We start from the raw sequence: 26229 nt of genomic DNA, 5'->3' as shown, positions 1-26229 counted from the left end.
TACCTCACTTAGGATTGGAGTTGTGTGCATCTAAAGTTTTAACGGATTATTTTTCTTCTAAGTATCCGCCACTTGATGTGTTTGATTCGAGTATTGTGCAGGTTCACCAAGCTGAGGAACCTTTTGAAGTTCCCGAATTATATGTTCTCTATCCACTTTCGAGTGTAGAAAGGACTAAGTGTGGGGGAAAATTCAATAAAGTGATAGCTTCAATATTTATATTTTGTGAAGCTATTATTTGAATTGCAGATTGTTATTTGGAAGGATTACCAAATTTTCAGATTGTTGGTATACGGACGATAACAATAACGTCGGGCTTTGACGACGTTAAACCAAGCGCTAAATGGGAGGCAACCCATCGGTTTTGTATCTCTATCCCTTTTGTTTTTAATTTTCTTAGCTTTTCATATCATATATTGCATTCCAATCTTAGATTTTACAAAGTCCAATATCTATAATGAAAGTTTTGATGAATTTTCGTCAGAAAATTCTGACTGCGCAGTTGTCATGAAAATAGCTCTCGAGACTTCATACGGAGTCCGCTTTGAGTGGTTTACCCCAAATTTTATAGAGGACAGACTTACCTTTATTTTACAAAAAGAAAATCCTAATTTGGAGTCTGTTAAGTTGGAGAGATACGCCTGGAAATTTGAGTTTTGGAATTTTTTCCAGAACTTTTTCAGATTGCATGTCAGTCAGTCCGGAGGCCATCAAAGTCAGACCGTTTATTGAAACTCTGTGCCCTTTTGACACGTTATAGAAAATACGTAGGTGAACAACTTTAGTTTAGGATGGTTTTCCTATTTACCTACCTATTGGTACAGGTTTTGAGTTTTTCAGGGTTGTTATGTCAGACATCAGAGTTTTCGGTTTTGAACATTGAGGACAATGTTGAGTTTAAGTGTGGAGGAGTAGTTAAGCATGTTTGGTTTGCATAAAAAAAATATATATATATAAATAATACTCTTTGATTTCTTGCATTCTTGAGACTTCATATTTTGGAGTTAATTATGAGCTATTTAGGATGACACTCTAAACCTTTTAAGGTTGAAACAGTTCTTACGGCTATAAATTAAGTTCCAATTTATCGTTATACAATCCTTAAATATATACGTTCATAATTGAATGCGAAACTAAGCTATGGTAGTCGTTTGAAAGAGTCATCCTCGCAATAAATCATTACTGAATCACTTTATTTTTATTTTTGCAGTTTTATGTTTCTCTAAAGTGATTTGGTGGGATCCTGATACTGTCGTGGATGTTGTGGCAAGGTAATAATTGGTTAAGTTTATATAAAATCCCCATAAGACCATTGTCTTACACTCGTAAAGAGTAAAGAGTGAGCCAGAAAAATAAAATAAGGCTCATCTTCATTTCTCGATACTAATAAATGATAGGTCCGGAATTTCAGATTAATCATAGTCGATGAAAACAAAAACCATATCATCATTATATAGCAAGTCAAAACGACTACTGATGAGGTTCTTGACACTTGGATAGAAGTATGTGTGAAACGTTGTCCCTGTCTCCGTCGCCTAAGCAAGCGTGGAGTGCAGGATCCAAGGCAACTATCACATACTTGCTGAAAAGGAACATGCGCTTAGAATATCTAATCATGTGGTCGAGTTAAATGGGTGCTTCTCTCAACTAATGCGCTATAAATATATATCATTTGACGACATTCATACAAGTATTGTGGGTAACATCTTTCACTTAAGTCAACATTTGCACACTTCACTTTTCTATTTCCATTTTCTTATCTATCCATGTGATTTCAGTATACGAGTGTTGTGGCGAACGTTGCAACAAGTACGATGACTATCTTAGTAGAGTTTTGCAATCAGGTTGAATGACATACGTAAGTAATTACTTATGTGTGAGGATTGGAATGTATGTGGGATGTTTGCAGTTAAAGAACATATGCAAGATAATTTTTTGGCTGTTTGCTTTGTGTTTATCCTTAGCGGTTCTTCCAAGGTGAGAAATTGGAGTAGGTTTTGTGGGTATACCTCTTGTAATCCCTCACGAGACTATAACTCGTTCACTAGGGACACCTAGGGGTTTAAAGACCTGTTATTCATGCTCAGAGTAACCGTATCCTCACGACATGGAGTTGTTTTATTTAGGATTAGTTTTATTTAATTTGCTCGAGGAATATCAAAAGATAAGTGTGGGCGAATTTGATAAGTGCATAATTCATATGATTTTAGTATCCATTCCATACTTCCTTTAGCTATTATTCTTGCATATTTTCGTATTATTACTCTTGTTTTCTCTTAATTGTCTCAAATAGTTGAATCATCCAAAAAGGAGCTATAAAGTGCTTAAAAGAGTTAGGAATAGAAATATTCCAAGTATCCAAGTGCCCAAGTCCAAATGAAGTGGAAGAAGTGCGACGAAAAGGAGCAAAACGCTCATAATCAAGACTCAGGCAAAAGACCGATCTTAACTCATTCAAATTAAGGGTTTCTCATCATCATCTTGAAGAGAATTGAAAGATAAAAAGAATGCAAAAAGAATGAGGTCATTCCAAGTTCGGATGAAGACGTTGTGGCCAAAACAGTTTTCATTGAATACCGAAGACAGTGAAGTCCGCGAACTAGGTTTGCAGACGGGATTCGCAGACTTATTTCTGAAAATATCTGCTGGAATTTGAAGTTTGTGAAGTTCGATCTCTTGATTCAATATCAATGAACCTAGGACTGGGTACGCGAACTTATCAATTGGGAAACTTGTATTCACACCTTGGAAGGCCTAAGGGCACGTTTGGGGTCGTTAGGTCATATTTTTGGGTCGGGTTCCTAAACCTAACTAAATAATTGGAAGCCAAGTAATGTAAACCTATAAAAAGGTATTAGGTTATGTAAAACATATGAATTATCGAATCTCATATCACAAGTTTTACATCAAAACCTAGGGTTTACCCCTTTAGGGGGAAACCACCATTATCATCTTCTTTGTAATATGAGTAGCTAAATCCTTTGTTGATTAAGGATGAATCCAATGTTCTAAGCGTGAAGCTTTATTAATAAAACAAATCTATTGAGAGTTTTTATCATCATCGTTTGTATTTACCATATCTAGGGTTTATTAGTGATTCTTAGATTGATTTGGGATGCATACTAGATTAGTTTATTGATTGTTCTATTCCCAGTGGAAGTTATGAGATAAGTAGTCGTCGATTAACTCTCTACACAAGCAGAAAACGTGACACCTTACAGAGGGACTCTGTGGAGAAATCGTGTGTGAAGACAACACCAGCAAGTAAACCTTGATCTAAGAGTTTAACTACTGGGATCAACCTAAATTCACAAAGCTTAAGGAGTTCGATTGGATTACACCTTGAGTGATATACTACTTGGTGGTTCGTCGAATAGAATCTGGTAGGCGAGAACTTCCGTATCCAGTGATTGAAGGAGTTTTGGGGATAACACTGATCTAGTTGTTATTCTACGGTTGGTGATGAATGGTTCTTACGATAGATATATAAGTATATTAATCCAGTTATCGTTTGGTAACGGCGAAGGATTCCTTGATCATCCCTTTCATCTTATTGTCTTTATATTTATCTTAAAACCAAAACCCCCCTTTGCTATTTACTTTGTTTTGCTGATACAAATAACCTATCAATTACACAGCTCTCTGTGGGAACGATCCCTTACTACCGCTATATTACCAGTTAATTAGTGGAAATATATTTGTTAATTTGTTGCATTAACGACACGCATCAAATTGCCATAGTATACCTGATTTTTACACATCTTGCTCAACAAGATTTTTATGAGAAAGTTCTTAACCCTTGTGATTAATTAGCACAAGTATGAGCTCTGAGCTCATTAAAAGAACTGTGTTTATGATCGAGTCTCTTTTTCCTTTTGAGTCTAAAGAGAGATTCCCTTTTGTGTGAGAAATTATCATAAAACTTGTTGTCATCAAAATACGAGACATAGTTAGAGTTCTTACCAGAAGAATTTTGACTTGCGGAGGATGACAACCTGTCGACAATTTCTTTATATTCTTCGATTATCTCCATCATGTTATCATCAAATTTTTTTCTTTCTCCTGGAATTTCGTTCACATTAAGGGAAATGGTATTTCCAGAGGAAACGACTTGATCCTTCCTTGGATGATTCTTGTTAAGATTACTATTCTGCTTTAGAGCATTTGAGGAACTCATTGAACTGACCTTCCTGGTAACATACACAGGGTAAGTATGAAAACCAACTGGTTTAGACATACGAATGTCAGTTACACCTTTGAGAATTAAGTCTAAGGTGTGTTGAAGTTGAACCAAGGAGGTTTTATTCAACCTAGAGTTTCTCTTTTGTTTAGCAGAGCCTTTTGCAAAAGAGGCATACATTCTGATCACAAGAGTGATTAGACAAGGTAGTCTTAACAACCTCGTTAGGAGATTTCTTCCTTCCATGTGATGTGGAACATCCTTGACCAAAGGGAAATTCAGACACATTCTTTTTAACAGGAAGGGATTCCAATTTTACTTCTGGAGCTGGAATGTTTTCAGGCGTAGCAGAAGTGCTTGGTATATTATACTGCTTAGAGCATCCTTGAATAGAGAGTTTACTCAAGCGATGTTCAATTTCGAAAGCATCCTTTTTGAGGCTAGCCTCAAGAGTCATACGTGAAGAATAATCTTCAATATTTTCTTTGAATTTGCAGTCTATTATTACACCAAGCAGAACATCGACATGATGTTTTAACCGATTAAATCTATCAGCTTGGATTCTAGCAAGATTTAGAATCAAGATACTCTCTTCAGCTGTTTCCCGTTCATTCAGATAGATAGACTCTTTTGAAGGGTAATCGGAAATACTCATGTCGGATCCTGTCTGTCTTGTTGGAACACATGGTTCGTCTATAGTCGAGATTAAAGAATCTTTCTCTTTAATAGAATTAGACAAGACAAAGCCTTTATTTCTGGTGACGCGTTTATCAGAGATACTATCGTCCATCCTCAGATCACTACAAACACAGACTTGTAAGGTCTTGAACGTTTTTGCCTGCTCTGATACCAATTGAAAAAACGGGGGTACAAAAACCCCACCCAACAATTCGATTAGCAATCTGTATGGACAAAATCTAATATACTTTCTAGAGAATCAACTAGACAGTCAGACTCAATATAGATAAAAGTATATCAAAGAGTTTATATCTCAATCTCTCGATTTGATCTTTACTCAAGCAAATAAAAATCTGCGAGTCTTTATCAAAGAGATATAACTTGGATGGTACCAAAGACCAATATCCAAGTGTGAATCAATTTAATTCAACAATCAAAAGTTCGAATATTCTAATTGATTGAACAACGCACAACCTGTGATATTTCAATTATATAAAAAAATATAATGCGGAAAAGAAATAACACAAACACCAAAATTTTGTTAACGAGCAAACCGCAAATGCAGAAAAACCCCGAGACCTAGTCCAGATTGAACACACACTGTATTAAGCCGCTACAGACACTAGCCTACTCCAAATTAACTTCGGTCTGGACTGTAGTTGAACCCCAATCAATCTCACACTTATCCAAGGTACAGTTATGCTCCTACGCCTCTGATCCCAGCAGGATGCTACGTACTTGATTCCCTTAGATGATCTCACCCACAACTAAGAGTTGCTACGACCCAAATTCGAAGACTTTAATAAACAAATCTGTATCACACAGAAAATTCTAAGGTAATAGATAAATTCGTCTCCCACGAATATACCTATGATTTTTGTTCCGTCTTTTGATAGATCAAGGTGAACAGGAACCAATCAATAAACCGGTCTTATATTCCCGAAGAACAGCCTAGTATTATTGATCACCTCACAATAATCTTAATCCACGCAGCGAAAAAAGATATTGTGGAATCACAAACGATGAGATGAAGTGTTTGTGATTACTTTTCTATCTTGCCTATCGGAGATATAAAATCTCGAGCCAATTATTACAATCGTACTCGTAACGATAGAAGATGCAAGATCAGATCACACAACTACAAGAAAAGTAGTATCGGTCTGGCTTCATAATCCCAATGAAGTCTTTAAGTCGTTAACCTGGTTTAGAAGAAGAAACCAAAGGTTAAAGGAGAATCGACTCTAGCTATGCAACTAGTATCACACGTAAGGTGTGGGGATTAGGTTTCCCAGTTGCTAGATTTCTCCCTTATATATTTTTCAAATTAGGGTTTGCAAAATGTTAGCTTGGTAACAACGCATTCAATATTCACAATTACATGAAAACCTGATTAGATTCAAGCTAATATTTCTCAACCGTTGGATCGAAAACTTAGCTTGTTACACACAAATGAATTGTCCAATTTTGGGTTTACGAACCGTTCCCAGACATTAACATTTGTTGGTTCAAAAATAGTTAACCAAATGGTTAGCCATATGATTACTTTCATATCAACCATATTTTTCTTCACTATAACTAGTTCAAATGAGTCAAATGAACTAGTTAGAGAGTTTTTCAATTGCTTAGATCTTATGTAACTACACAAGACACAATCGAAGCAAAAACGGTTTGATTCACTCGAATCGGTTCATGAACTTTATAGCTACGGTTTGCAAAAGCATTCCTTAGTTTAAATAAACATGGGTTCAAGAACAACCGGTTTTAGATATAACCTGCTCAAGTTCGCGGACTGGGTTCGCGGACTTAATCTCATGGAAGGAGTTCACAAACTCCAGCAGAAATTCTCGGGTCGAGAACTTCCGCCAGTTCGCGGACTTGGCTCACGCCACTTCCATTTCTCTTTATCAACAAAGTTCGCAAACTTTGGTTCAAGGAATAAGGACTTATACATATATGTGTTTCCACAACAATGCTTATATCCTACCAATGGTTATGTAATCTACACTCTCATTTCAATCATTGAAACATTCTCAGAGGACGGATACATCCGTCATTCACAGACCATTTTTCGTCAGAGAAATTTTCAAAGTGATTGAAACATAACATGACTTTCTTCACTAGGTAAAGATGAATTCGGCTAAAACGAAATCTTACCAACACATATTTCGAGAAATAAATAGGCGAGATAAACTCGGCTCGAAATATCAAATGTGCATAATGAAAGGCTGTATATCAAAACGACTTTTATCTCAAGAGTAGGAGATAGAATAGATAGAATTTTGAGTGACAGATAAGTTCAAGTCTCCACATACCTTTTAGTCGATGAAGATCCACCAGTTCCTTGAGTAGTCCTTCGTCTTGTATGATGATTTTCATGGAGTTCTTGAGCTCAACTACACTTTCAATCCTAGTCCGAGACCTTTAGCTATGTAGGCTAGAAATCAAGACTTATAGTTTTCATCACTAACATTGACAAACATGCTTGAGATAGCAACGCATGCGAGTTAGACCGAGCAATGTTCTAACAGTAAGGAACGCGAACCTTAATAGGTGTGAGACTTGGTTAGGGCTCAACTACATTCCAGTCTGAAGTTAACTTTTAGTAGGCTAGAGTCTGTAGCGGCTTAATACAGTGTGGTATTCAAATATGGACTAGGTCCCGGGTGTTTCTGCATTTGCGGTTTCCTCATTAACAAAACTTCTGGTGTCTGTGTTATTTCTTTTCCATATTATATTTTTATATAATTGAAATATCACAGGTTGTGCGTAGTTCAATCAGTTGATAAATCTGACCTTGTTTGTTGGATAAAAGTTGATTGACACTTGGGAATTGGTCTTTGGTGCCGTCCAAGTTCTTTCTCATATCAATCAGGCTCGCAGAAATCTATTAGTTTGATTTGCTGATTGTATTGAGAAAGAGATAAAGCTCTTTGATATATCTCTTGATTGATCTCGCTTTTAAGTTGGTGGTCTCGGAATTATATTGGAGTTTAGTCCATACAGATTGCGGAACGAATTATTGGGTGTGGTTGTTATACCCCGCTTTTTCAATTGGTATCAGAGCAGGCAAACACGCTAAGACCTCATAAGTATGTGTTTGTAGCAATCTGACTCTATGGACAGAAGTGATATCTCTATAAACGTATCGTCTGTCTTCGATGGTTCAAATTACTTATGATGGAAAATTGTTATGCGTGCCTTTCTTTAAGCACGTGATTTTCAATCATGGGTTCTTGTTGTTAATGGCTATAATCCTCCATTAGTTACATTACACAATGTAACTGTTGCAAATGATATTGGTGAGTATGATCCTGTCGAGATTCTCGCTGCAAAGCAAAATTCTGACGGATTAAATGTTATCATCCATGTCGTTACCCCAGATCTTCAGCACCATGTGACTATGTGCACTCGGTCTAAAGATGCTTGGGATATCTTAGAAACCGTATTTGAAGGGAATACCTCTGAGAAAGAAGCTAGGCTTCAAAACCTAAATTTTGATTGGGAAAACCTTCATATGGTTGATGAAGAGTTATTTGATGAGTTTAATCACAAAGTGTCTGAAATTGTTAATGCATCTTTTGCATTGGGTAAGACTATTCCTGAAAAGGACATTGTGATGAAAATTTTAAGATCGCTACCAGCTAGATACGATTCTAAGAAACATGCCATCGTTGAGGGAAATAACCTTAAAACACTTTCCAGAAATACACTTGTTGTAAAGTTAAAGATCTTTGATCATGAACATTCATCCAAAGCTGGAAAGGATGTAGCTTTCAAAGCACAAAAGAACACTAAACTACTTGATAAAAGTAAAAGTGTTGACAACTCTGTGGATGATATTATTGAGACTGAATCATCAGATAAAGTTCTTGATAACTCAGATTCATTGGTCACAAGATAGTTTAGAGATCTTCTTTTGAAGAGAAGTAAACGATTCACCAGAGATAAACCTAGATCGACAGTTAGACCCCATGATCGTGCCCGTCCTAAAAACATGGATACTTTTGACACTAATAATAAGGATATGCCATAGTGCTTCAAGTGTAAGGGTTTTGGTCATTTTGCCAATAAATGTCCAAATCGGAGAAAATGCACTGGGTACAAGGGTCTTGCTGCAACTCTTGATGAAACATCTGATTCAACTGAAGATGAAAAATCAAGTGTAGCACTCCTTCTCGAAAATATTAATTTTGATAATTGTAGCAATACTCACATCAACCTTGATATTTTTCCTGGAGAAATCTCTTCGACCACATTGGAGAATAAAATGGATTTTTCTATGATTAATGAAAACCCTACCTCACATGTTTCAGGTACTTCACTTTGTTTAGCAGCATGTTCGGCTATGGTGCCTGAACCATCCTCTACTTTCACATGTTCTTATTGTACTATTAAGGGTCATGAACTCTATAATTGTTTCAATTACAAACATAAAGTAAGATATGTCAATAAACTGCAGTAGGGAGTTAATCGATTAGCAAACAAGCTCACACTTATTCTATAGTCAAATTCATCCGAGGTGTGTCTTTTTAGTTCACCTCCTAAGAAGTTGATTTCTAAGGATAAAGTTAGACCTCTACATAATAGAACTAGGTCCAAACGACCTATGATAAAGAGTATAGAAAATCCGGTGTAGGAACCATGTGGTGGACAGATTATTGTTCACCCCAACACAGTCTAAGTGTGTTGAAAGTGCATCTTGTCTCATATGCCCACATTTTGAAAAGAGGCAAGAGTTGTGCATAGTTGGGCTATAGGATCAGAAGCTATTCTAAGTTGTTTTCTTTTCTTGAATTTTGTTTTCTGATTTTCTGATTATTCTTTTCATATCAACAACTAATGATATTGAAAAGATTTTTCAGTGTTTGAATATAAAAAAAGGAGAGGGTCAAAATCGACATTCCTACCCTTTTTAGGGCTGTGTGTGTTGATCGGACGTGAACCCTATTACTCTGTATATAGGTTTCGTAACCCTACAGTTTTTTTCCCTTCTCTGAAACTCTTTTCATCAAAAGGCTGCTTGTTGAGCTATTGCTTTTGTGTGCTTTTTCATAAACCTCATATTTTAATGGAGACTCCAAGCATCATCTCTTCTGATGGAAAAAATGTTAATATGATTGTTAAGCCATCAGTCATGAAGGAAAAAGAAAATTCTCATTCCTATACAAACTTTGAAGAGAAAAAGGAAAAATATGAAGAAACCAAGGGCTAACACCTAAATCTTCAGAAGTTTTCTGTTGTTCTTGAAGAGTTGAAAGAAACATGGATGGAGATTCGGAAAATAAAGGTTGTTGTTCTAAGAACTCTTGAAATTCAGAAGGATATGGTTCGTCAACATTCAAGAAGGTTTGTTAGAATTGACTCCTTTCTTCATGAACCTTATGTTCCAATGTTTGTTGAGACGGCAAGGAGTTCGGGAACGATAAAGAATTTTTCAAGAATCTTAATGTCTTGGAAACTTCTTATGAGTTCTTATGTTTAAGAAGGATAAATAGGGTTTTGAATAGCATTAAATTGTGATTACACATAGCTATTTTAATGATTTTCATCTTGCAATGTTTTTAGATTTAAATTCTATAGTTATTTGGAAGATGATGTTTACAGTATTTAATCTTTTTGATTTACGTCCGTGAACTTGATTATCTCATATATGTTCAAAAGTTAAGTCTATTGTGTCATTATGCAAATTGACGAAAGATAGAATGAACTTTTGAAAGTATTCCACAGTATTGATCTTTCCCTGATCCACTTTTCTGTGAAATTACTGTATAGCTCCGTAAGTTTTCTTATGTTGAGCGTTTCTGATTAAACTAATCAATAAGGTCTTCTTGTGGTTAATTTATTCGAGTTTACTGGATACAAATCCATGTGATTTGTTAACGTCCAAAGAAATCCTTCTTTTCTCGTAAAAGTAAGGTCGATCATGTTATTCTTTCGGGAGTGACATAAAATGGTGGAGAGTTCTTAATTGAACTTGTGCTTAATTGCCATATCTTTGTGGGGAGTGCGGCTGTGGAATATTCTAGGAGTTATCTTGTATCTTTAAAAACTCCTTGATGAATACACTAATTTTCGACTATGTGAAATCATTGAAATAAAGTTGATATGTTCTCTTTTAGTCATGAAGTATCTTTTTGAAAATTTTATTATGATCTTGTAGTTTTCGTACCTTTTCCAATTTATATTGACAAAAAGGGGAAGAATTATTTGGTAGTTCACACTAAATACATATGGTTTACGGATCATTATGTAAGGGGGAGTGGTTTTCATTGTGAGATGAAATATTGACTAAGGGGGAGTGATACATATCACCATAGTATTATTTCAAAGTTGTGATACAATTGAACTTTGATTATCTATAGTAATACTATGACATTGTATAACAACGATTGAGAACAATTGTTTTCTTATTGTTATGGCTACGGATCTTCAACAACAATGATGCTGAGTTGAACACGTTCAGAATCGCTGAAGTACTTGGAGTAGCGAAGAATTCAAGGAATGTTGAAGAGCCAAGGAAATCAAGCATGATGGATGAGAAACTACAAAGTTAATTTATTTTGTAATCCATACGTATTGATAGTTTTGCCACTAAAATCGACAAAGGGGGAGATTATTAGAGCAATGCTCGGTCGACCTCGCAAGCGTTGCTATCTCAAGCATGTTTGTCAAGTTTAGTTGATCAAAACTATATACTTGATTTCTAATATACTTATAGCTATGTATCGTATTAAGATAGAATGTGTAGTTGAGCTTTAGATTTCACGGCGTTCACCAATTGAAGACGAAGATCTAGTGAGGAGCTTGGAGGAATTTCATCAACAAAAGTTATGTGGAGACTAAAACTTATATATCACTCAGAAGTTTATTCTATTCTATCTTCTAATGAGACTAAGTCGTATAGCTATATAGAATTTTACATTATACACAATTGATATTTCGAGTCGAGTTTATCTCGCTTATCTATTTCTCGAAATATGTATTGGAAGCTTTTTGCTTTAGTTATGTTCATTATATTATTGACAAGTTTAGTTGGGAACAATTTATTTTTTGGAAACTAAATATAATTCAAAATATGATCATGTGAAAATTACCATGAACATCTTATATGATTTGTGTGGGACAGTCATTTGATGTAAACTTGGGAAGTTTCGTATTGATCATTCGATGACTTGAAAATTAATTGAAGTGAATGGTTTGTGTGAGACAACCATTGTCGTCTTCTAAGGATGTTTCAATGATTGAAATGTGAGTTTGGAACATTTACCCATGTCTGGATACAACAGGGTATGCATACCTAGTATGCGAACTGTTTTGTAATGATTTAGGTCCGGGAACCTTGTTTGCGTACCTAGTATGCGAACGGTTCTACCTGAGAAGGTTCCGGAACCGCGTTTGCGTACCTAGCATTCTAACGGTTTTACCTGAGTTGGGTGCGGACTGTTGTTTGCGAACCGGGTTTGCGAACGGCTTGACAGGCCAAGGTCCGGAGTTGCTGTTCGCATACCTGGTTGGCGAACGTAGTGGTAAAGTTCTAGAATCGGTCACGTATGATTTTCATACTCATGAACTAAAACATTTATGAGCTAAGGAATGCAATCTCTGCAAACCGTGACTTAATGTTCATGAATTGATTCTTGTATTAGTACTTTGTACGATTACGAATCAAACCGATTTTGATTCAATTTGTTCATATATATTTCTATGAGATAGTGAACAATTGAAGAATTCTATTTGGAACACAATTAGATTCATTTGATTATCTTTCATGATTGATTTATCTTCATATTTGATCTAGAAATGTTAGATGAATAGGGCTAAGACAAAAGTGTTCATATGGATAACTTCAGTTAACTATTATTGATCCAACTCAATATACACGTTTAGGTACGATAACCCATATCTAAATGAAGGTATATTTCATTTGTGTGTAACAAGATAAGACCATATAACGGTGGAGATTGATTGCTTTATTTTTTAGCAGACTTGGCTTGAACCTTAAATCAGGTTTTCAACTAACAGAGAATATTGAATGCTTTGTTACTAAGCTATGTTAGCTTTGATTGAAAGCAACCATGATTTGAAAGGTTATATAAGAAGGAACTCTAGCAATGGGAAAGCCTAATCCCCACACTTCTGCGTGTTCCTAGTTGCGTACTGGAGTCGATTCTCCTTTAACCTAGGTTTTTCCTAAAACCAATATAGGTTAACGATTTGAAGACTTCATTGGAATTCGTGAAGCCAAATCCAACTATTTTCTCTGTAGTTGCGTATTCTGATCGTACTTGTTCTATCATATTTAGTTTTATTTTCTCTAAGATTTATTCGAGATTTATCTCCGATAGGTAAGATATAAAATGTAATCACAATAGTTTTTCATCTCAGACTCTTGTGATTTCGCAATAACTTTTCCTGTTAATCAGTTGGGTTATTGTGATGTGATTGATATTTCTAGGCTGTTCTTCGGGAGTATAAGACCGGATTATCAATTGGTTCTTGTTCATCTTGATTTATTAAAAGACGGAACAAAAACCGAATAAAGAATAGACATATTTGTGGGAGACATATTTGTTTATAAGTCTTCGACTTTGGGTCGTGGGAACTCTTAGTTGTGGGTGAGATCAACTAAGGGAATGAAGTGTGCCTATTCCGGCGTGGTTCTAGAGGCGTAGGAACGCGATTGTACCTTAATCGGTGTGAGACTTGGTTAGGGCTCAACTACATTCCAGTCTGCAGTTAACTTTTAGTAGGCTAGAGTCTGTAGCGGCTTAATATAGTGTGGTATTCAAATATAGACTAGGTCACGGGGTGTTTCTGCATTTTCGGTTTCCTCGTTAACAAAACTTCTAGTGTTTGTGTTATTTCTTTTTCGTATTATATTTTTATATAATTGAAATATCACAGGTTGTGCGCAGTTCAATCAGTTGATAAATCCGACTTTGTTTGTCGGATAGAACTTGATTGACACTTATTGACACTTGGACATTGATCTTTGGTACCGTCCAAGTTATTTCTCGTATCAATCAGGCTTGGAGATTTCTATCTGTTTGATTTTCTGATTGTATTGAGAAAGAGATAAACCTCTTTGATATATCTCTTAATTAAGCTCACTTTTAAATTGGTGCTCTCGGAATTATATTGGAATTTAGTCCATACAGATTGTCGAACGAATTATTGGGTATTGGGTATAGACGTATAGCTGGTATACCCACTTTTCCAATTATTGGGTGTGGTTGGATCTAAAGTAAATATGTCCAGCTTCACCCAGCTCTGTTTGGGTGTTGAAAATAAGTCATTCTCGCACTGTACCTCGGCACCTATGTTCCATAATTTTTAAATCCAATTAACCCCTTGATTAAGCATAAAATTCAAACAAAAAAATATCTCAGTGTACTCTTACTTGATCCAAGGGTTGGTGATCACAGTTCTCTTTTTGTCTCTATGATTCCATCTGTTTTTCTGAAGTGCAAGGACATGTCCGTCCTTTAGAACTTGTTTTTGGAAACGAAATGATGCTTATCAAAATCACATGGTACAAAATGGTCCCTTGGGTGTACTACGAATCATCCCAACCGTTCAAATATAGTGGTCATAGACTCATAGTGCCTTTATGGGTTCCCACCTTCACAACAGAATGCACCTATCATGGCCCATTTTGATTTGGAACCCACTTAGATTTTGGCCTATCATTTTCTTAGATGACCTAATAAAAACACTGCTGAAAGTTTGTATATTTGGTCCCATATGATGACATTAACATATGTTGCTTTCAGTTATTTGGTCCCATGATTATTTGGTGCGGTACTGCGGTGCATTGTGCATGTGATCACTGAACAACCTCACTACATCGTAGAAGTCAGGGTAGCCATGTGCTGTTAACTCCTGGTGGGATAGGGATCGTCAATGGATAGTATTTGTCTCGGATCATAGTACTTTGTTTATACAGTAGTGAATTCAAGGATGAAGTCCGACCAGTGAATTTAGCTCAGTAATGGTGCATCTCATATCATAAACTTGATAGTTTTAGCTGTTAGGGCGAGGACGTAAACTATAGCTGTAAGAACCATCACAAACAAACAGAGAGACCGTAAACTATAGCTGTAGTGAAACAAACAGAGGGGTTTGATCGGTAAAACTTGATAGTTTTACGGATTTCACGTTTATTAACATGACAACACAATTAATGCCCCAAGGGATATAAATTTAACCAGTGTGGCCTTTAAACAATGCCCTACGATCGATAAATTTTCAACACAAAAGGCATAACCATCTTTTCCAAAAATTTGTACAAAAAAGCCTTTTGTTGAATAACGTTGGGTTATACGGTTCTGTTGTGGTCCATCTGCGGTCCCGTTCATCTATTAAAGTTGAGGACATAGATGTTAAAAAATCACAAAATTGATTAAAAAGATCAAAATCAACAATTCTTGAATGAAAAGGACATTTAGATTTTGATACTGTTTAAATAGACAAAACTGTAAAAATAGCCAGGATGTAAACTGTTTCGTCCTACCCATTTTCAAATATTTTTTTCATTTTTAATTTACATCAGGATGCATCCAGTTTCATCCTTGCTATTTTTTTAGTTTAAGTCAGGATGAATTCAATTTCATCCTTGCTATTTTTTTTGTGTCCATTTCATCCATTCTACTTTTTATTCGTCCATTTGAATCATATTTTAAAAATATTTAAGCAAATGAGTCATTTTCCCGAAAAAAAAATCCGAAGCTCCAGAACAGAAACGGGACAAATTCACGTGGAAGATGTGTACTTAGAGCACAAATGAAACTGATTATGTTGGTTTTTACTCCGCAACAGACAAATTTAGAATATAAAATTACCAATATTCATTACTTGAAATTTTGATACGAGAGCATGAACATGAACCGAACCAAGTTTTAATTGTGCAACAGACACTATAATCTATGGACTATCTAGCAGCTAAACAGTTTCATTTATAACGTAGCTGGAGCTAAGCCAATTATAATGATGTCTAAGAAAAGAATCCTTCAAATTTTAACTTCACTGTTGAACATGCTAAACTTCTTGTTTGGGCTAACAATGGCTCTACAAACAATATTTACTGATGTTCCCGATGGTTAAATAACGATAAATAACTTCACTGAATTTATACTGCAAACTAGAACCTCTGGCTTTTTACCTACAGACTGGAGTTCTTCTTTCACTAAGACGCGTCATAATTCATAGGCTATCTGTAAACAGTATCTGTAGTACAGTAGTAAAGTCCATAGGTAATAGTATCTATAAGTTGAGTTCGAAACTGCATCAAAAATTTTATTGATCAAATAAATAAAAAACTCACATGGTGAGAAAGAACTCCTCAAGTGATCGGAGTAGTGACGGGAAACAACCTGGCTAACAAGCACATGACGAAAGTTACCATTACCGAACAAGAATATACGTGTGCACTTTGGATTATAACTAATATAACTACTCCTTCCGTTATTTTTTAATAGGTCAGTTTCTTTGTTTGAGAAAATTAAGGAAATTAAGAGAACTAATTATTGAAAGTGGTCCTCTAGATACTTGTCAATAAAAGAAGTGAAGTGAAATGGTCCCCATGACACTTGTCAGCCAAAGAAATAAGTGAAACGGTCCACATAACACTTGTCATCAAAAGAAGATAAAAGAAAAGTGGTCCCAGAAAATTAAATTAACATTTGACTTTCCCAATTAGAAAACTGATCTATTTTTTGAAATATTTATTTATAGAAACTGGCCTATTAAAAAGTAACGTAGGGAGTATTTATCTTAAAAATTAAGACAATTCTATTCAAAAAATGTACAAATTCTAAGAAAAAAAGATTGTCCAAATTATGAAAAGCTCCAAATTAAATATGAGACAAATTCACGAGGGAGATGTGTACCAACTGTTTAGTGAAGGGTCGGTTCAAGAGTGTAAAAACAGCGTCTATGATGTGATGTCTTACAAAAATGACAGTGATTTTGTAGATCATCATCAGTTAGTTCCATTTTAAGCTTCGTCATAAGACAATAATGGATAATGCTAATCTATGCTTCAAAAAAGAAAAAGATAATGCTTACTGATGCTAATCTAAAACATAATCTTGTCTATCGATCCGACGGAAGCACTCGCATTTTTATGATCCCCATGCTCCGAGAGCTAAAGCAATGCTATCATTAAACAGTTAAAACCTTCAAGGACAAGAGAAGTTCAACAAAAATGGGATTCTATGCTTTGCAGCACCAAAGTTTATGAGAAAAAAGGTTTTTAAGGTTAATGAACCTCATGCTGATTGAATTTCCAAATTCCAATTCTCCACGTTAAACTCATTTACACTTCAAAGTGTTTCGGTGCTTTTCTATCTATCTATGTCCGAATTATTTGGTCACATCCGTACAGATTATACTCCTATCCGATCCGATTTAATAGTTTGACCGGTTTTCATCTGATCAAGATGAGATTGGTTTGGATCGGATTTGATGATCAGTTTTGGGAGATTGATGAAAATGTCACCTTTGATGCTCCATTTTTCAAAGGCTATATTGATTTATAAAATGCAAGATCAATAAAACGCTTACAAAAAAAATCTTGTTCCAATTTGTTATTACAGAGACGGTAAAATCTCACCTTTTGATGTTACACCTGTTGCGTTTGTAACAATAAAACACTCAAGAAAGATGTTAGAAAGATGTAAGAATAAAAGGATTAATTTCTGGAAAGTAAATAGACACTCAATTGGACTGCAAACAAAAGACAGAGTCACGTGTTCAACACGTTGTCCTTAACACGATATTTGACCGGTACGCCTCAAGAATGGGTGATGCCTATACCCTGTGGTCAAGTTCGTATCCAGGATAAAACTGCCCGTTGCAAGCACTGTTAGCACTACAGTACTTACCCACTCTTACGACCTCAACAGCAATTGCGCACGGAATGAAAAATAAAGGACCACACAGGGGGAGAAGACGAAAAGAAGAGAATAGTAGCTCTTCTGGACACGAATTGAAATGAAAAAAAAAATGATCGACTTATATAGGGTATAAGTGAGAGAGGTCTCATTAACGCGCATTAAAACAATTAGAATTAATTTCCAAACGGTTTAAAACGTTCATGCATCATAATGTCGATCTAAAACGTTCATGCATCATAATGTTGATATAAAACGTTCATGCATCATAATGTTGATGTAACGTTCATGCATAATAAATATAAAACGTTCATGCACAGACATAATGTCGCCAAAGATTTATTTTGTTTGAAATCTTTTAAGTATTAATTCAAAAATTCAAAAGAAGTTTTGCCAAAAAAGATAAGTCTTGACCCACACCCACACCCGAGCCCGAGCCCGGCCCGGCCCTCCCGCACGCAGGGACGGCGGCGGCGGCGTGCGTGCTTCGGTGCGAAGCACCGCGCGCGTGTGAAAATGTGTGATTGCACCAACTAGCCCATTGCCTAAGTCCTCTCCCTCGCACAAAAGTGCTAATGACCCAAGGGCCACTCTAATATGAAAATTTTCAATACTTATGGAGAGGTATCATCTTTAGTTTTTCCTATGTGGGACTAAAGGTTCATTCACAAATAGTGAAAATGAGCTAGTGTCCTTAGTGACCAATAGATCCTAAGTTCCAATCCCACCAAGACCAAAAACCAAACTATTTTATAAACTCATTTTCTCTAACAATCCCCCACATGAATGAAATACCGATAAAAAAATCAGAAAACAGAAAGCGAGAAATACCACTTAGGCAAGAGGTGTCCATGAGGTCTTGAACCTTTGCTTAGTGAGAAATTGCCGGAACTACTTGATGGACAGTGAACGCGATGTCTTGAACTACCATCGTTTGGTGTAATCCGCGATAATAACCACGTGTGATATCTCTCTAGGTGCTGTCGAGTTCGTGCCGTTGTGTCCTTTTTGGCCCTGGATAAATCCAGTTTCTCCGAATGCTCTAGAAAGTCAGCTCTCTTCTCATAGGAAGCGACCCACTTCCACATTCAGATAGGTGAGTTCTATCAAGAGTGTTTACTGCTACACCCCACTTCAATCTAAAATTGAAACTATAGAACTCATTGAGACTTAATAGAAAGTCATCCTCACATGCAGTCACACTATCACGTCTACACCATAGAGAAGGGGCAGAGAATGAATTCTCTGATAGTGTTTACCTTGACCCGCCACAAATTAGTTTCTCATTCGAAACCTTGATCTTGGGATCTCCAGTCAGCAAGGTTTAGTATCCTTCATGGCAAGTTTATTTAATGAGCCTAAGCCCCATCCCCTTAGATGCATTACTAACTATCTCCTTGGACAAACCTTTCGTCAAAGGGTCTGCGATATTCTCCTTGGAGTTAACCCAATCAATGGAAATAACTCCTTTTGAGATTAGTTGTTTTAGGGTATCGTGTCTTATTTTTATATGTATAGACTTCCCATTATAGTAGCTGTTTTTAGCTTTAGCTATGGCAGCTTGATTATCACAATTTATAGATATAGCCGGCACAGGCCTATGCCAGAGAGGAATGTCTTCTAAAAAGCATCTTAGCCAAGCGGCTTCCTCTCCTGCTTTATCTAGCGCAATAAACTCAGATTCCATAGTGGATCGAGCTATGCAGGTCTGTTTGGAACTCTTCCAAGAAACAGCCCCACATGCTAGAGTGAAAACATATCCACTCGTAGGCTTAGACTCCTCTGAGTCTGATATCCAGTTTGCATCACAAAATCCCTCAAGGACGGAAGGATACCTTTCATAATTCAAACAAAAGGTCAACGTGTATTTCAAATACCTCATCACTCTAAAAAGTGCATCCCAGTGTTCCTGCCCTGGATTACAAGTATACCTACTTAACCTACTCACAGCATAAGCAATGTCTGGCCTAGTACAGTTCATCAAATACATCAGACTTCCTATAACTCATGAGTATTCAAGTTGTGATACTCCATTACCTCTGTTCTTTTTGAGTTTACAACAAGGATCATACGAAGTATAAGCAGGTTTACAATCAAAATGATTGAATTTTCTAAGAACAGATTCAACATAATGAGATTGACTAAGACTATAACCGTTAGAAGTTCTCCTAATTTTCATCCATAAGATTACATCTGCAGGGCCTAAGTCTTTCATGTCAAAGTTCTCATTCAGCATGTTCTTAGTGGAATTAATTACATCCATGTTTGTACCAAGTATAAGCATATCATCAACATACAAGCATACAATCACACAGGCATCAATTATAAGCTTAGTATATACACACTTGTCAGATTCATTGATTCTAAAACCACTAGAAAACATTACATGATCAAATCTTTCATGCCATTGTTCAGGTGCTTGTTTCAATCCATACAAAGATTTTTTCAGTTTACAAACTTTGTTTTCACAACCTTTCACTACAAAGTCTGAGGATCAGACTCTGCTAGTGTTATGAAGTCAGGTCTAAAGGAGGTTTTGGTTCTAGCCCTTTTACTTCTCCTAGGATCAAATTCTACTTCATCTTCCTCTAAAGGTAAAGTCTGACTGGTTGAAGGAACATCTAGGGGATCAACACCTCTCTTACGAGAGTCATATTTTAAAGGAAAAACACAGCATCCCTAGACTCCATAATAGTATTCACACCAATTTCAGAAATATCAGAATTCACAACCATAAATCTATATGCAGGTGTATGCTCAGGATACCCTATGAAGACACAGTCAACAGTTTTGGGTCCTATCTTGGTTGCTTTAGGTTTAGGGATCTGAACCTTAGCCAAACACCCCCACACTTTAAAGTATGCTTAAGAAGGTTGTCTACCATTCCACAATTCGTATGGAGTTTTATCTGATCCTTTAAAAGGTACTCTGTTCAGGATATAGCAGGCTGAGAGGACAGCTAAATCCCCCCACAAGTTCGTAATCCTGAACTAATTAACATGGCATTCATCATCCCCTTAAGGGTGCGGTTCTTACGTTCAACTACACCATTCGAATGAGGTGAATAAGGAGGGGTAACCTCGTGTATTTTGCCATGTTCTACACAGAAATATCCTATAGGAGTTATGTACTCACCACCACGGTCAGACCTAATAGTTTTAATGGTAGTATTTAATTGGTTTTCAACTTCTAGTTTTTACCTCTTAAATGCTTCTAAGGCATCATCCTTACCTCTAAGCAAATATATATGACAATACCTAGTACAGTCGTCTATAAAAGTAATAAACCATTTCTTACCACCTCTAGTTTGAACTGATTTCATGTCAACTAGGTCTGAGTGAATTAATTCTAAGGGTTTAGAATTTCTATGAACATTTTTGCTAAAAGGTTTTCTAGCATACTTTGATTCTACGCATATTTCACATTTGTGTTCCTTTTCCAAACTAAATTTGGGCATGCAACCTACATTATCTAGTTTAAACATAGACTTATAATTTACATGTCCAAGTCTACCATGCCAAACATTCAAAGACTCACAAACATAAGCAGAAGAATCATAATTATTCAATACAGCAGAGTTCATATTAAGCTTATATAGACCCTAAGTCCTATAACCGTTGCCTGAAAAATCACCGCCCTTAGTTACGACAAGTTTTACTGATTAATTTAATATCTTAAATCTTTTACCATCTTCAGTAGAACAAGATACAAGATTCTAGCTTGCATATGCCCGGAACATGAAAATTCATTTAATGTGAGAATGTTTTATATATGAGCTTCTGCTCGACCTTTCCCTTTTATGCAACCTATGTCGCAAATGAGTTACTCATATAGAGTTTCTCAACATCCCTTATTCTCAGATAAGAGGTGAACAGGTCTATGTTTTAACAAACATGCTTAGTGGCTTCAGAGTCCACTCCAGTCTCTCACATAGGTTATCATGCCACAAAGGTCGTTCTAGTTTGTTTTAACTAAATTAGCATTATCTTTCTGCTTATTAAGGTTTTATGTTGTCTACACATTTTTTTTTTCAAACATAACAATCTCCCTTAACTAAAGTAATGCTAGATTTAGATATGCGAAACGTACCTTTCTTACGAGAGCTATGCGTAGTGTTCCATTTAACATTCTCACCTTTGCCATCTTTGGAAGATTTATTTTCAGCCGCATGCGCCTATTAGCCATGTCCCTTGTAGATGACACCTTTATTCACAAACCACAATTCCGAATCAGAAACTAAAATATGAATTTTGAAGATAACATCTAGATTTACAAACTTCGTTTGAACCACCATTTCAAAAAACTCATGGTTGCCCCATAAATAATAACTTATTTAACAACAAATTTATGCTCGTCAGAATTTTTCTTTGTAAAATATCGGAAAAATACTTTTACGACTCCAAAAATTCTGAAATTTTACGTGGGTAACTATCATGATGTCTATCATTATTTCTAAAAGGGTTTATGAAAATTCTCTCTAGGTTAGGAGATAAACTCGAAACTTTACGGCTGACCCAATTTTTTTTTTTTTTTTTGCTTTTTCACTCCACAAATTACATCCATGATTGTTGAGAGCAATAGTTAAATGCAAGGAACAATCAAATAAACAAATGTTATTATTACTTATCTTCTTTATGAGTTCCCCAGAAAATTTTGCTGATCCATCAACATTGTTCTTACCCATTGTTACAGATAGAAAAGACAACTATCGTGTTAAGATTGTTGCGTCTGTAACAATAAAACACTCAAGAAAGATGTAAGAATAAAAGGATTAATTTCTGGAAAGTAAATAGACACTCAATTGGACTGCAAACAGAGGACAGAGTCACGTGTTCAACACGCTGTCCTTAACACGATATTTGACCGGTACGCCTCAAGAATGAGTGATGCCTATACCTTGTGGTCAAGTTCGTATCCAGGATAAAACTGCGCGTTGCAAGCATTGTTAGCACTACAGTACTTACCCACTCTTACGACCTCAACAGCAATTGCGCACGGAATGAAAAATAAAGGACCACACAGGGGGAGAAGACGAAAAGAAGAGGATAGTAGCTCTTCTGGACACGAATTGAAATGAAAAAAAATGATCGACTTATATAGGGTAGAAGTGCGAGAGGTCTCATTACCGTGCATTAAAACAATTAGAATTAATTTCCAAACGGTTTAAAACGTTCATGCATCATAATGTCGATCTAAAACGTTCATGCATCATAATGTTGATATAAAACGTTCATGCATAATAAATATAAAACGTTCATGCATAGACATAATGTCGCCCAAAGAATTATTTTGTTTGAAATCTTTTAAGTATTAATTCAAAAATTCAAAAGAAGTTTTGCCAAAAAAGATAATTCTTGACCCACACCCACACTCGAACCCGAGCCCGGCCCGGCCCGCCCGCACGGACGGCGGCTGCGTGCGTGTTTGAAAATGTGTGATTGCACCAACTAGCCCATTGCCTAAGTCCTCTCACTCGCACAAAAGTGCTAATGATCCAAGGGCCACTCTAATATCAAAATTTTCAATACTTATGGAGAGGTATCATCTTTAGTTTTCCCTACGTGGGACTAAAGGTTCATTCACAAATAGTGAAAATGAACTAGTGTCCTTAGTGACCAATAGATCCTAAGTTCCAATCCCACCAAGACCAAAAACCAAACTATTTTATAAACTCCTAATTTTTTCTCCATTTCACACTCCACTAATTTTTACTGTTCTAGTCAAACCTCACCAACGAGAGGACTGAGTGATTCAACTAAGAAAGAAGAAAGAAATTTAGAGATTAGTTGGGAAATGGCATTTGTATTTACATTCAGTTCCTTCAGATCTTACTACAAAAACAACTCAAACACCTAAGCTAAATAAACCCTTCAATTTCTTCAAGAACATGATGAAAAAAATTTAAAGGCGAAACCAAAAAAGAAATCAGAATCAGAATTTCTCCAATAAACTACCAACTAATCGACACCCCATTTTCAGAAAATCTTCAAAATCAACTAAGAAGGGTACACTTCTAAGCGTTTAGAACAATTCGTACAGAAGAACCTTCTCTTAGTTTTAAAACAGAGTGGTAACCAGCAGAACCTCCATTGGACTTCAACATCTATTGATTCTACTTTCCCACCACAATATGGACATAATCCTGGTGCTTGTTGTCTTCCTAGTATATTCTCTTCTCCACCGCATATAAACAAAAAACACATCTTTCTTTCCCTTCAAAATTCTTTTTCTTCACTGCAATTGAATAGAATTTTTCGCTTTCTACTATTGAATTAAAGTGTTTAACAAGTGTGGTTGGGTTGATGGATTCTTTTTGAGTTATTAATTGTAGAATGAGAACTTGGATTCCTGAGTCGAGAAGCAGAATGACTTATAATATAATAATGTTTGTGATGGAGCAAAAGAAGGGCCTATTTATAGAGGTGGTTCTGTTTGCTGCTAATGACGATTTTAACCTTCTAGATTATTCGAGTATGCGGTTGTGGAAATGATGTTGCACGCGCGCGTGGAGAGATTTCGGTAAGCTGATAACCGACTTATAATCAGATAATTGTCGGGTAATCGTAATGAGTGACGTCGTTCAAACTCAAAATTCACTGACTCAGGCAGCGTCTTGCAATAACCCATTTACTTTAAATAAAGTTGCGTATATTCTTTTGATCTGCTTAACATCTTGAGAAATATACCTAAGTTCAGAGAAAATAAACGACTGAAAGGTTTATATTCCGTTTCCTAGTAAAATCTAGGTTTTCATGAGACTACTAATGTGGTAGTATTAGGGGAATAGGTTGAATCTGACTTTCTAGCTAATTAATACTACATTCTATTAGCACGTTCCTCCCTTGTTCAACTGCTTATTCGTTCCCATAAACCTGCTTAATTGACTGCATGATTACTTTGGCATTTGGCTGCTCATAAAAATAACAAAATGTAGGTTGGTACTCGGCAAATATCTCTCTTAGAACACCTCTTTTTTTTCTGGCTTTGCAATTTTCCATGTTGCTTGCCGGCTTGCTGCATATAAGTTAGGCTTCATGACCGTGAGATTGACATTTCCTCGCAAATGTTGCGAGCAACTCTTTACCTTAGAAGTCCGCCTCTACAAGGTTTCCATTAGAAAAGTTTCTTTTTATTTCTGCGACAATCCTAACATGGATAACGATTTTCGTGTGAACAACAAACGTTTATCACTGAGCCCATATTCTCATTCTTTGTTTGCTCAATGAAAATTGTATCTTTCTGTTGGCATAGGTGTCCACAAAATCTAGTCGATCCCATTTATTGCTATCGCAGCAATTTATAGCTTGCAAGTGCATAAATGATTTTGAGAAATTTCGACGAAATATCCTCATTCATTTTCCTCCAGAGATATATGCAATTGAAATGGACCGATGAGGTCGTAGAGTTGTAATCTATTGTTATCAAATATGAGCAATATTGTGTAGGGCTACAGTGCCAGTGTACGAAATCTTTTTTATGGGGAAGAACGTTGTCTACCTAGCTAGCCACTCAACAAATAACTCGCTGGCAGTTGATGGATGAAAATTGTTTCGACAGTGAAATGTAATGCTTTCGCAAGAGCGTTTGGTGCAAAAGCAAAAGACCGAGAAAAATGTAGTTCACTCTAGGGCTGCACACGGTTCGGTTCGGTGCGGTTATAGGTAAAACCGTTCAACTAACCGTGTTCGGTGCGGTTATCACAATTGAAACCGTAGCCGAATTGTTCAGTATTCGGTTCGGTTTTTAACCGCACCGATACTGTTCGGTTACGGTTCGGTTCGGTTTTCACCTATACCCTGCACCTGTATATAAATATATTCTGAAATTATTAATAAACTGATACTACATGCCATACTTAAATCTTGATAATATAACCATAGTCTACAGATAACCAAAGTTGAAGTTCACAAACAAGTTAGCCAAAGTCTTAATTCTAAAAGATAACCAAAGTCTGATGAAACGAAAGTTAAAAGAAAACGATGTTGCCAATAACATAAAAAGACTGCAGTCATCCATTTGATCTTCATTTCTCAAGTTAACCAAAGCTAAAAGACTGCAGTCCATCCATCTCTCAAGCCAATCTCCTTAATCTTCATCCTTCCCCAAAATTTCTGCAACAAGAAAAACAAGAAGAAATAAGATAAGAGAAACTAACAGATAAGAAGAAAAACAACAAGAATGCAAAGAAGAATACAAACACTTGGCTGAATATGAATTATGATTGCTGTTGTTGTTGTTACAGCAGGTGAGAAACTAACAGATAAAAGAAGATACACTCATTCAAATTTCAGGTCAAAAGAGAAGGGATTCCATTACCATCTTCAATGTTGGAATTTTCATCAGGTACGTAGTCACATAGGAAATCAAGAGAGATAGGTTTCTGCAACCAGCTTTGCGTACAGAGAAGTGCTTCAACTGTCCTGGCAGATAGCGAGCTTCTCCATGGAGTAAGAACGCGTTTTCCAGTACTGAATGCAG

General features: G+C 36.1%; 1 protein-coding gene across 1 annotated transcript; it reads right to left on the bottom strand.

The window, feature by feature from the left end:
- Positions 1–23543: 23543 nt before the first annotated feature.
- On the bottom strand, positions 23544–24122 carry LOC113293279. The gene has a single exon (XM_026541970.1). It carries the CDS (start codon positions 23952–23954, stop codon positions 23748–23750), a length of 207 nt encoding a protein of 68 aa, XP_026397755.1. The 5' UTR covers positions 23955–24122; the 3' UTR covers positions 23544–23747.
- Positions 24123–26229: the final 2107 nt, after the last annotated feature.

The sequence above is a fragment of the Papaver somniferum genome, chromosome 7 (genome assembly GCF_003573695.1).
Source record: "Papaver somniferum cultivar HN1 chromosome 7, ASM357369v1, whole genome shotgun sequence".
NCBI lineage: Eukaryota > Viridiplantae > Streptophyta > Magnoliopsida > Ranunculales > Papaveraceae > Papaver > Papaver somniferum.
The sequence above is the reverse complement of the archived record's forward strand: the minus strand, read 5'-3'. Positions and strand labels throughout refer to the sequence as shown.